The 13,337-nt window shown below is 46.4% G+C and overlaps 1 protein-coding gene across 1 annotated transcript in view; it reads left to right on the plus strand.

Moving 5' to 3' along the window:
• Positions 1 to 13,337, plus strand: part of LOC127585903 (RLA class II histocompatibility antigen, DP alpha-1 chain-like) — a 48,577-nt gene that overhangs the window by 20,268 nt on the left and 14,972 nt on the right. The window contains exon 3 of the mRNA XM_052043634.1: positions 4,507 to 4,788. Coding sequence (XP_051899594.1) covers positions 4,507 to 4,788 — 282 coding nt within the window. The remainder of the gene's footprint in view (positions 1 to 4,506; positions 4,789 to 13,337) is intronic.

Raw genomic sequence — 13,337 nt, forward strand, 5'->3', positions numbered from 1 at the left:
GTGGAGAGAGAAACACAGTTAATATTTCATGTCTGAGACCCTTTGTCAGCCTCCTTGACCCAATCTCTCCTCAGACACCAGACCTGCTGTCCCAGGGATCGGTCTGGTCACCATTCGCTGAACTCTCTCCATAGTAACCACTTCCTCCCTCAGTTACAGAGACTAGAACAGCACACGGTACTCGATCCCCTGTACAAGTGCAGCAAGACACCCCTGCTTCTACACTTGAACCCTCCCATGATGAGGACCAACATACCATCTGCTGCATCTGCATGCTTACCGTCAGTGACTGGTGCACCAGGACCCAGCTGTCCTGCTGAAAACAAGGTCCAGAACTATGTGCTTCTCCCCAGGCTGTTCCAGTACAGTTACAACACTGGCACCTACCCAACTATATGGAAAGTTGCCCAGATATGTCTTGTCCAAAATAACACTGGAGAAGTCCAGTGCAGCCTGTACTGCCCAGTCGGTCTGTGGTAAATCATCAGTGAGTTGATGATGGGATCACAACATTGGTTCAGGTAAATGCCACTGAACAGCAACAACTTGCTTCCAGAGCCCAGTCTGGGTTCTGCCAGGACTACCTGCTCCCAACCCCATCACAGCCTTGGTCCAAATCTACACAGAGGAGCTGAATGCAGAGCTGAGCCCTGGCATCGGCAGGGTTTGACATCAAGGAGCCCTGGTAAAGCTGAAATCAATGGGAACAGGAGGGAGATCTCTCTGCCACCTGGAGTTGTACCTGGAACAGAGGAAGACGTTGTGGATGATGGAGGCCAATCATCGGAAATGAACAAGTTCCTCGTCCCAACCATCCTCCGTTCCACCAATCACCCTCCCTCCATTGTCAGGTTACAGTCGGGCGCTCACTGATGATTGAACAGTGTTGTATTTCACCACTAGTTCCTCAGATAATTTGTTTAAAAACTGAGGGAGAGAAACAGAGTTAATGTTTCATGTTGATGTAAGGTTTTGGTGAAAGGCCAGCAACGTAAAACGTTAACACGAACACACAAATTAAGAGCAAGAGTCGGCCACGTGGCCCCTCGCACCTGCTCCACCATTTGAGAAGGTTGTGGCTGATCTGGTTGTAACCTCAGTCCTGCACAAACCTCTCACCCTCTTTGTTTATCAAGAATCTATTTCCCTTTCCCTTAAAAACATTCCCTCTGTTTCCACTGCTCTTTGAGGAAGAGAGTCCGAACACTCAGCACTCTCTGAGAGAAAGAAATATTCACCTCATCTCTCTCTTAAATGGGCGACATTTTGAAAGAATGACCCCCAGCTCTAGATTCTCCAACAAGGAAACATCTTCTCCACACCCATCTTGTCCAGACCCCTTGGGATCTTTTATGCTTCAGATGTCTCCTCTCACTCCTCTAACCTTCTGCAGATACAAGCCCAGCCTATCCCACCTTTCCTTGTGGGACAAGCCGCCCATCCCAGGTTGCAGTCCCTGAAATCCTTGAACTGCCTCATTTACATCCTGCCCTAAATAAGGAGACCAGTACTGCACACAGCACTCCCAATGTCCCACAGGAATTTCATCAGTTCCCTTCATAACGGAACCATAACTTTTCTACTTCTGTATTCAATCCCCTTGCATTTAATGACATTTCCCAATTACTTGCTCTGCCTGCAGAGCCTTCTGTGAATCACACACTAGGAAACCCTGATCCCTCTGCACCTCAGAGCTTTGCAATCCCTCACCAATTAGCTGAAAGGCTTGTTTTATTTTTCCTACTGAAATGGACAATTTCCAGGCTGTGGACCAAGTGCTGGTGAACAGGATCAGTGCAGAAAGTACTTGATGCTTGGCATGGACACGATGAGCCCATGGGAATATTTCGGTACTGTGTGACTGTCCAACTCCAGGATGTTCTGAGGGATGGGCTGCAGCTCAGTGCTGCTCTGTAGGGAAGGAGCAGAGTCTATGGTGTGTCTAGGGTCCTGTCACCACTGGTGGCCAAGAGACTGGGCCCTGTGTAACAGCCTCTAAAACACTTCACTGATGGAGTTTTAGGGATGAAATATTACGAACATGTTTCATCTTGTATTTGTTTTATTGGGAGAAGAAGTAGGTCACCTGGTCCTTTGAACCTGCTCCACCATTCATTGAGACCATGGTTGATTTTCCACCCGGACCATTTCCCTGCACTACCCTCATATCCCGTGATCTCTCTGATATACATAAAAGTATCATTCATTTGTTTGAACATCTCAGTGACTGAGCTTCCACAGCCCTTTAAGAGGAAAGAATTCCAAGGATTCATCAGCTTCTAAGTGAAGAAATGTCTCCCCATCTCCATCCTGAGGGGCCAGCCCCTTATTCTGAGCCTGTGTTCCCTGGTCCGAGACTCCTCATCCAGGGAAACATTCTCACTGATCCAGCACGTTGATCCCCGGAGTCTTCAGGTTTTGGCGGAACCTCCTCTCATTCTTTACCCGACTCAACCTCACCTCATACGGCAAACCCACTGTCCCTGGCTGAACCTTCACTTCACTCCCTCTGTGCCCAGTACATCCTTCCTTAGCTAACACAACGCTCCATGTGAGGTCTCACCAAGGCCCCATATAATTGCAGTGAGTCATCTTTACCTCAGTCCTCAAACCGTCCCATAATAAAGGCCAACACACTATTTGTCTTCCTAATGCCCTGCTGCACCTGCACCTTGGCCTCAGTGACTGTGTCCACGCAACCCAGCACCCTCTGAGCATCAACACTACCCCATCTCTCTCCTCTTAAATTTTTTCTCTCATGAGTGCTGAAGTGGATAACCCCACATGTTGCACACTGTATTCCAGTGGGAATTAGTGACAATGGTCACCAAAATGCCAGACAGTTGTAAAACCACCCAGTCACTGACATCAGCCCATCCCACTCTGGTCCACACCCTCGGTGGGGGGACTTTGATGGCCATGCCAGTCACTCGGTGCAGGGACAGTTATGGAAGGTCCATAACTACTGGCCCAGTCAGTGATGTCCACATCTGGGCAAAAACATCTTACAGGGAATCGAAGGCAACTTGGAGCAGAAATTCTGACTGAGGACACAGTGATGTCAACTCTACTCTGTCGGGGTATCAGCACAGAGCGTGCCAGGGTGAGGGAGTGAGTCTGTACCCAGCCAGAGGGGTCTGCATCCAGGCCAAGGTCTGTGCCCCCACCCAAGGAAGCAGGGCCCAGACCAGGACAGAGGTGGGCAGGACTAACCTCACCAGGTACGGACAGCCACCCCTGCATGCTGCTCGGTGACTGTTGTTACGAGGAGCACCCTTCCAGTGTGTGCTCTGCCTCGGACCCAGACCAGGGCTGCTGTGGGTGGGGGTACAACAGAAGCCCCTCCCACCATCACTGTGGGTTTACTGTGAGCTGGGTGCATCCACTGCCTGAGACCCCCTCCCACATACAGATGGACCGTGGGTGGGGGCTCCCATCGGTCCCCCGTGGTGGGTGGGAGTGGTAACTGTCCTGGGTGGGATGTGACATCACATCTTCTCCTCCCCATCCCAGCCCAAGGCCACGAGACCCCCCTGGGGAGAGGGGTTGGTGACCACACAGCTGCCGTCTCCAGAGGGTGATCCAGGCAGATGTTCTTAAAGCTGATCAACGGTTCCAGTCACTGGTTCCCATTTACTATCCACCACTAAACCCTTCAACTTATTTCCCCGTTGACCTCAACGACCCACTTCTCACAGCGACACCCCCCCTACCCCCACTGTAACCGGATACATTGCAGTTTAATTCCCTGGTTTTGGTTGGAACCGACACTCCCCCATTCGATCCTCTCCTCCAGCAGTTGCCTTACTGTGGGATTCCTGGTTATTCCTGACTACCGGATCTACCATGACCCAACACCAGGCTGGTTCCCAGACCGGGCCCTGGGACAATAACTGTGAATGTCACCATCCTACACTCTGACAAGACATTGGGTAAACATCCATTTCTGGGAATTACTGAATGTTTTGACGTAAACTGTCCCACCGGTCCTGGGACAGTTAACATGATCAACCCAACGGGCCATTGGAAGAGGGGCAGGGAGAGTGGTGCAGTGTCTGGGCCGAGGTTCCTGCCCCAGCCCCTGCCCCCTGGTACAGGGGACCCATCCCCCACCCCATCCGCTGTCTCAGCGGTGTTACTGACGGAAGTTACTGCCGGTGAAGACCTGAGACTGGGTGTTGGGGCCCAAATAAACCCATCGCTTCCCCCCACTGCTGGCTGCAAATCTGAAAATACATTTCTGTTCAGCCGGGTTGTGTCCTGTTGGGTGTGCGTGGGTCCCATTTCCCCCCCCCTCCAGCCCTACATCCCCACCCCGCACTCTGTGTGTCCTGTTGGGTGTGGGCTGCTCCGGTCCCTCCCCCTACATCCCCACCCCGCACTCTGTGTGTCCTGTTGGGTGTGGCCTGCTCTGGTCTCTCCCTTCTACATTCCCCACCCCCATACATTGTGGTTTCCTGTGTCCCATCACCTTGGTTAACCTGTGCTCACCCTGTCTGTCCACAGTTGCCCCTCAGACTGCCATGTACCCTGAGGAACCCGTGGAGTGGGGTCGGCCCAACACCTTGATCTGTGCGGCCGATGGATTCTTTCCTCCGCGCATCAGCATGAAGTGGAAGCGGAACGGTGTGTCTGTGACCGAGGGAATCAACACCACGGAGTACTATATGAAGAACGATTACTCCTTCCAGAGGTTCACCTACCTGAGCTTTGTCCCGAGCCCTGGAGACATGTACTCTTGCCACGTGGAGCACGAGGCTCTAGGGAACCCCAGCACCGTCTTCTGGGGTCAGTATGGACCAAGCTAACTGGGGGCTGATTTCAGGGCTGGGGTGGGACAGGCTGGTGGGCAGTCCCAGGGTCACCTGGTCTGGTAGCAAGGCCTCAGCTTTCTGTTTCAGCTACAAGCAGGTGGAACCCTGTGTGACACCATGTCCTCTGGGGTATTGGGGCACGGAGTGAGTACAGCTGGGTGCTGAGTGATCTCACCAGTGTCGGGACTGTAAACCCAACCCAGAGGCCAACAAATGACACAGAGAGCTGTCATCGTCAGATGTTGTCCACACAGGGTGACAAAGGTATTCCCTGTGTCACCACCAGGACTGGATCCCCCGTCAGGAATGGACCAGGCCTGGTTCTACAGAACCACAGACGGAGACTGAGCTCTCACATCCCCGGCCACACTCTGGGCCGCTGTTCTGGGCCTTTCCCGACTCCACGTTCTGGATGTGTTGTCTCCCTGATTAGATTGTTCCCACTGGTGGATTTCAGTCTCCAGGGTCTCCGGACCACTTCACCGGTCCTGGTATCCCAGTGCGTTCCGACAGAGTGCCCAGAATAATGAACCTCCGTGTTGGGAGATTTACCCGGAGCCTCCTGAAGATCAGGTTTCAGCCCCGACATCGCTGAGTCTTCACTGGTGACACAGATTAACTGAACGAGACACATCAGTGATTTTTATGTAACTGATTTCCACAGACGGTGAGTATCTGGGCCCATCCAGTCAATGTGGCTCACAGAGCAACCCCGCCCTCCAGTAATTCCCCTGTAACCTGTTGTCCCCACAGAGTCTACCCCTTACCTACACATTCGGGACAATTTACAGCAGCCAATTAACCCACCACCCCGCACGTTGTTGGGGTGCGGGAGGAAACTGGAGCACCCGGGGAACCCACCTGGTCACAGGGAGAACGTGCAACCTCCACACAGACAGCACCCGAGGTCAGGATCGAACCTGGGTCTCTGGAGCTGGTAGGCAGCAGCTCTGCCCACTGAGCCACTTTGTTACCCTCTTGTTACACAGCATTAATCCCCATAGAATGTCAGTTGATGAGATTATCTCTGTTTATGTGATCTTTATGGGTTATCTGCATCGCCCTCCTGTTTCTGTCAAGCTCTACTTTGTCCTTAACTATTTTGTTATCCTTTGCTGCTCATTCTCTGTTCCCCCCCGGCCCTACCTCCAGCTCTGTCATCTCTCTCTCTCTCTCTCTCTCTCTCTCTCTCTCTCTCTCTCTCTCTCTCTCCCTCTCCCTCCCTCCCTCCCTTTCTCTCTGTCTTCTGTCACTCTTTTCCCTCTGTTCGTCCTCCCTCTCGAAGTGCATTGCTTAATCCCTTTGACAAAGTCCCACTCAGGAGCCTGGTTGTCAGAATCAAGGACAAAGGGATCAGAGACATTACAGATAAGCGATTACATGGAGGGCAGAAAGCTGTGGTGAATGGAAAGGGAAGATAATGGAGATGCTGGAAATCTGAAATAAAATCAGGAAATGCTGGAAAGACCCAGCGGGTCAGGCAGTATCTGTGGGTAGAGAAACGATTAATATTTTGAGTCAACCCTTCAGCAGAACTAGGAAAATGAAAAAATAAGTGTGTAAAGTTGTAGAGGTGTGGTGAAATCAGAGGGAGTGTCTGTGGTGGGGAAAACCAGGGTGGTCCGGTTGTTCTCGGTGCCCAGTGGGAGAGGGACGTGACTGCTTGTGAGTCAGGGCTGATGACGTCACTAGACGGGGAGGCGAGAGGACTGTCGAGAGAAGGAACCTGCTGGAACCATGAAATGGAGAACCCAGCTGCTGAGAGTCTGAAATAAAGGAAAATTCTGGAAACACCCAGTGATCAGGCAGGACCTGTGGAGTGAACTGAGTTATCATTGCCAGTGGATGATCTTGTATCAGAACGAACAGGAATGGCTGGTTATCTGAAATTAGAAACATAGAAACATAGAAAAACCTACAGCACAATTCAGGCCCTTCGGCCCACAAAGCTGTGCTGAACATGTCCCTACCCCAGAAATTACTAGGCTTACCCATAGCCCTCTATTTTTCTCAGCTCCATGTACCCATCCAACAGTCTCTTAAAAGACCCTATCGTATCCGCCTCCACCACCGTTGCCGGCAGCCCATTCCACACACTCACCACTCTCTGAGTAAAAAACTTACCCCTGACATCTCCTCTGCACCTACTCACCAGCACCTTAAACCTATGTCCTCTTGTGGCCACCATTTCAGTCCTGGGGAAAAGCTTCTATCTACCCGATCAATGCCTCTCATCATCTTATACACCTCTATCAGGTCCCCCCTCATCCTCTGTTGCTCCAAGGAGAAATTGTTGAATTCCTGAGAGCTGCAGTGTGATTTGACCATTCCTTGCATTTACGTTGGTCTTCAGTGGAGCAGTGTAGGATGTCAGAGTGGGAATGGGACGGAGAATTAAAGTGGCTGGAAGCTCAGGGTCACCGTGTGGATGGGACCAAGCTGTTCTTCGAAGAGTTCACCCTGTGTATGTTTGGTTTCTCCAATGTAAGAACGTAAGAAAGAGCAGCAGGAACAGATCATTTGGCCCTACTTCTGACAACAGGGGAGGAGGCCATTCATCCCATCAGACCCATACCAGCTCCCAGCGGAACAATCCCAACGGCCCTATTTTCCCCTTTACTTCCCAGAAGCCCAGCAACAACTTCTCTCTCACCAACCCTTTGATCCTCTTGCCACTTACCCACACTGAGGGGTAAATTTACAGCAGCCAATTAACCTACCAGCAAATCTTTGGATGTTGGAAGAAACCGGAGCAGCTGGGGGAACCCTTGTGGTCACAGGGAGAAGGTGTAAACAACTGTGCCCTAGGTTGGGGTTATACCGGAGTTCCCGGAGCTGGCAGGCAGCAGAACAAACCTTCCCACTGCCTCTCGAGTCTGCTCCACCATTCATCCAGGTCATGGCTCACGTTCCACCTCAGCACCGTCCTCCTGCATCATCCCCATGCCCCTTGGTTTTCTGTTTTGAATGAATCATGACTGAGGCTCCACAGGGCCTTGGGGGGAGAATTCCAAAGATTCACCACCCTTTGAGTGAAGAAATTTCCTTTCAGCTCAGTCATAGAGGGTCTGCTTCTTATTCTGAGACTGTGCTCCTGGATCAAGACCCTCAACTGGGAAAACATCCTTCCTGCATCTAGCCTGTTGATTCCTGTAAGAACTTTTTTTTAAGTTTCAGTGAGATCTACACTCATTTGTCTTAACTCCAGAGAGAACAGTCCCACTCTTTTCAATCTCTCGTCAAGTAACAAACTCACTATCACATGAGGAGATCAAAACCGTGTACGGTACTTGATATGTTATCTCACCAAGATCTTGTATCTTTAAGAGATCTTTACTCCTGAAGTCAAATCCAAAAGGTCAATATATAATTTACCTTCCCAATCACTTGCTGCACCTGTATGTTGGCTTTCAGTGACTGTATACAGGGACACCCAGTTCCCTTTCAACATCAGACCTACTCGATGTCTCATGATTTAAGAGATACTGATTTTCCATTTTGTGCACCAAAGTGGACAACCTGACATTTTCCCAGGTTCCCTCCCATTCAGCCAATCTCACCTGGTTTATTACCATGGAACCATAGAACAATACAACAGAATACAGGCCCTTCGGCCCACCATGTTGTGCTGACCTTTAAACCTCGCTTAAGACTATCTAACCCCTTCCTCCCACATATCCCCCTATTTTAAATTCCTCCATATGCTTATCTAACAATCTCTTGAACTTGACCAGTGTACCTGCCTCCACCACCACCCCAAGCAGTGCATTCCATGCCCCAATTACTCTCTGGGTGAAAAACCTCCCTCTGACGTCTCTCTTGAACCTCCCACCCATTACTTTAAAGCCACGCCCTCTTGTATTGAGCATTGGTGCCCAGGGAAAGAGGCGCTGGCTGTCTATCTATTCCTCGCAATATCTTGTACACCTCTATCATGTCTCCCCTCATCCTCCTTCTCTCCAATGAGTAAAGCCCGAGCTCCCTTTGTCTCTCCTCATAATCCATACTCTCCAATCCAGGCAGCATCCTGGTAAATCTCCTCTGCACCCTTTCCAACACTTCCACATCCTTCCTATAATGAGGCGACCAGAACTGGACTCAGTACTCTAAGTGTGGCCTAACCAGAGTTCTGTAGAGCTGCATCATTACCCCGACTTATGAAAGCTAACATCCCATAAGTTTTCTTAACTACCCTATCCACCTGTGAGGCAACTTTCAGTGATCTGTGGATATGAACCCCCAGATCTCTCTGCTCCTCCACACTGCCCAGAATCCTGCCATTTACCTTGTACTCTGCCTTGGAGTTTGTCCTTCCAAAGTGTACCACCTCACACTTCTCCGGATTGAACTCCATCTGCCACTTGTCAGCCCAGCTCTGCATCCTATCAATATCCCTCTGCAATCTCCTACAGTCCTCCACACTATCCACAACACCTCTGACCTTAGTGTCGTCTGCAAACTTGCCAACCCACCCTTCCACCCCCTCATCCAAGTCATTAATAAATATCACGAAAAGTAGAGGTCCCAGAACTGATCCCTGTGGGACACCACTAGTCACAGCCCTCCAGTCTGAATGCACTCCCTCCACCACAACCCTCTGCTTTCTACAGGCAAGCCAATTCTGAATCCACACAGCCAAGCCTCCCTGGATACCTTGGCCTCTGACCTTCTGAAGAAGCCTACCATGCAGAACCTTGTCAAACGCCTTACTAAAATCCATGTAGACCACATCTACTGCACTACCCTCATCAATCTTCCTGGTCACCTCCTCAAAGAACCCTATCAGGCTAGTGAGGCAAGATCTTCCCTTCACAAATCCATGCTGGCTGTCCCTATCAGTCCATGATTCTCTAAATGCTCATAGATCCTATCTCTAAGAGTCCTTTCCAACAGCTTACCCACCACAGACGTAAGGCTCACTGGTCTGTAATTCCCTGGACTATCCCTACTACCTTTTTTGAATAAGGGAACAACATTTGCCACCCTCCAATCCTCCGGTACCATTCCCGTGGACAACGAGGGCTGAAAGATCCTGGCTAACGGTTCAGCAATCTCCTCCCTCCCTCGCGAACAGCCTGGGGAATATCCTGTCAGTTCCCGGGGACTTATCTGTCCTAATATTTTCTAACAACTCCAACACATCCTCTCTCTTGATATCTACATGCTCTAGAACATTACCCTCACCTACACTGTCCTCAGCGTCATCAAGGCCCCTCTCCTTGGTGAATACTGAAGAGAAGTATTCATTGAGAACCTCACCCACTTCCACAGCTTCCAGGCACATTCTCCCACCTTTGTCTTTAATCGGACCCACCTTTACTCTCGTCATCCTTCTGCTCTTCACATACGTGAAAAAAACCTTGAGGTTTTCCTTAATCCTACTCACCAAAGCCTTTTCATGTCCCCTTCTCGCTCTCCTCAGCCCCTTCTTAAGTTCCTTCCTTACTACCCTATATTCCTCATGAGCCCTTTTCAATATTTTTATTAAATCTATGAAAAAAAATACAGAATACATGCATCAAGAAAGAGAATAAAAATACTACTGAATACATTGTGTTAAGTTGTACTTAGGATTACAATACTCTAAATCAATAATCACATATAGTAGTTAGTTAATAAAGGAAGAAAAAAATTGAAGTATTTTATTACAAAAAAAAATCTAACCCTAACCCACTACCAAAACCCAAAGCTGTTAGATAGAAGAAACAGAAAGGAAAAACCTTAAAAAACATAACAGTGTCAGCCAATATCTGCACTTTCATCTCCAAATCAGAGATTTTGAAAATAATTCAAAAAGTATGAAAGACCTCTGTCCAATATTTTTTAAGACTCTGACAAGTCCAAAACGTGAATTAAGGAAGCCACTCCGTTATTGCATTTATCACAGTAAGGAGATATATCAGAATAAAAATGGGATAATTTATCTTTAGACAAGTGAGCTCTATGGACCACTTTAAATTGAAGGAGAGAATGACGAGCACATAATGATGAAGTATTAACCAACTTGAAAATTTCATTCCAAGTTTCCTCGGAAATTGACATCTACAAATCTTATTCCCAAGCGTTTTTAATTTTATCTAGTGGCACCTTACTCATTCCTAGTAATCTGTCATAAATATTGGATATTGAGCCATCCTGAAAGGGTTCCAAATTAAAAATTACATCTAATAAATTCTTATCAGGACACAAAGGAAAAGATTGTAATTGAGATCAAAGAAAATCTCTAATTTGTAAATTTCTAAAAAAATGAGTTTTTGGTAAATTATACTTGGTCGACAATTGTTCAAACGAAGAAATGTTTCCTCCAACAAACAGATCTTGAAAACAAGTAATACCTAATTTGTCCCATTCTTCAAAAACTACATCAGTCATAGAAGGTGTAAAAAAGTGATTAGAGAAAATGGGACTGGACAAAGAAAAACTCAATAAACCAAAATATTTTCTAAATTGTGCCCAAATCCTCAAAGCATGTTTAACTACGAAATTATCTGTTAGTTTATTTAATGATATTGGAAGTGAAGAACCAAGCAAATAGATAATAGAAAATTTTTTAACAGAGTTAATTTCCGAAGAGACCCATACTGGACAAGCCTCTTGATTAATGTAACCAAAACGTAAGATTTCGTATATTGACTGCCCAGTAATAAAATCTAAAATTAGGTAAAGCTAAACCTCCATTCTTTTTAACCTTCTGAAGGTGAACTTTATTTAATCTAGGATGTTTACTATTCCATATGTAAGAAGATTTTTTTAAACATTTTTAAAATTTTATTTACAGCGTGGTAACAGGCCCTTCCAGCCCAACAAGTCCGCGCCGCCCATTTTAAACCCCCAAATTAACCTACCCGTACGTCTTCTTTTTAGAATGTGGGAGGAAACTGGAGCACCTGGAGGAAACCCACGCAGACATGGGAGAACACACAAACTCCTTACAGACAGCGACGGGAATCGAACCCCGATCGCTGGCGCTGTAATAGCGTTGCGCTAACCACTACGCTACCATGCTGCCCCCAATTGACTCAAGGGAATCAAAGAAGGATTTAGGAATAAAAACAGGTAAAGCCTGAAATAGATATATAAATTTAGGTAAAATATTCATTTTAATAACATTAATCCAGCCAATCAATGATATAGAAAGGGGAGACCAACTTGATAAAACCCTTTTCACGTAGTGTAGCAAGGTGAAAAAATTTTCTTTAAATAAATGCTTATAATTTTTAGTAATTGACATCCCCAGATAGGTAAAATGATTTCTTACAATTTTAAAGGGAATGTTAATATCAAATGATACCAAGTTATTCAAAGGAAAAAGTTCACTCCTGTATAAGTTCAATTTGTAGCCTGAAAAAGGACTAAAGCAAGAAAGTAAAGAAAGCACAGGAAGTAACGAGGCTTCAACATTAGACATAAAGAGTAATAAATCATCAGCATATAGAGAAACTTTATGGTTAATACCCCTTCTGGAGATACCAAAGATATCTCTAGATTCTCGGAAAGAAATAGCTAAAGGTTCCAAGGCCAAATCAAAGAGCAAAAGGCTCAAAGGACATCCCTGTCTGGTTCCACGTTGAAGTTTAAAAGGTTTAGAGTTTTGAAAATTAGTAAGAACTCGAGCAGAAGGGGATAAATAAAGTAATTTAATCCATTGGATAAAATCAGGCCCAAAATTAAATTTCTCTAGGGTTTTAAATAAGTAATTCCATTCAATCCGATCAAAAGCCTTCTCAGCATCTAAAGATATCACACATTCCGCTATTTCCTTAGAGGGAGAATAAATAATATTCAATTAACGACGAATATTAAAATGAGAATATCGATTTTTAATAAAACCAGTCTGATCATCGGATATAATTGAAGGTAAGATATTTTCCAATCTACGAGCTAGAACGTTAGATAAAATTTTAACATCCACATTAAGTAGTGAAATTGGTCTATACGAAGTGCATTCTGTTGGGTTCTTATTTTTCTTAAGAATAAGTGAAATAGAAGCTTCATAAAAAGATTGTGGTAGTCTACCCAATTTAAAAGAATCTGAAAAGACAGCACATAAATGAGGTATTATGTAAATGAGGTATAAGCAAAGCAAAGGCCTTATAGAATTCTCGGGGAAATCCATCCGGACCCGGAGTGTTTCCAGAATGTAAAGATTGCACAGCCTCGGCGATTTCCTCGTATGTAATAGATTGATCCAACTATTTTCGATTTTCAGTGGAAAGTGTAGGAACATTTAATTGGTCAAAGAAATTATCCATTACAGTATTATCTTAGGGAAAATTAGAACTGTAAAGTTTAGAATAGAATTCTCTGAAAGTATCATTCATTTGTAAAAGATCAGTTGTCCTCTCGCCATTGGCTTTCGAAATTTCTTTAATTTGCCGTCTAGCTCTGGAAATTTTTAATTGGTTAGCCAGTAATTTACCTGTTTTATCTCCATGAATATAAAATTGACTTTTATCTTTTAAAAGTTGACTTTCAATTGGATAAGTTAAAAGAAGATCATATTTAGTTTTAATTTCAACTCGC

Source organism: Pristis pectinata, chromosome 34, assembly GCF_009764475.1.
Source record: "Pristis pectinata isolate sPriPec2 chromosome 34, sPriPec2.1.pri, whole genome shotgun sequence".
Taxonomy (NCBI): domain Eukaryota; kingdom Metazoa; phylum Chordata; class Chondrichthyes; order Rhinopristiformes; family Pristidae; genus Pristis; species Pristis pectinata.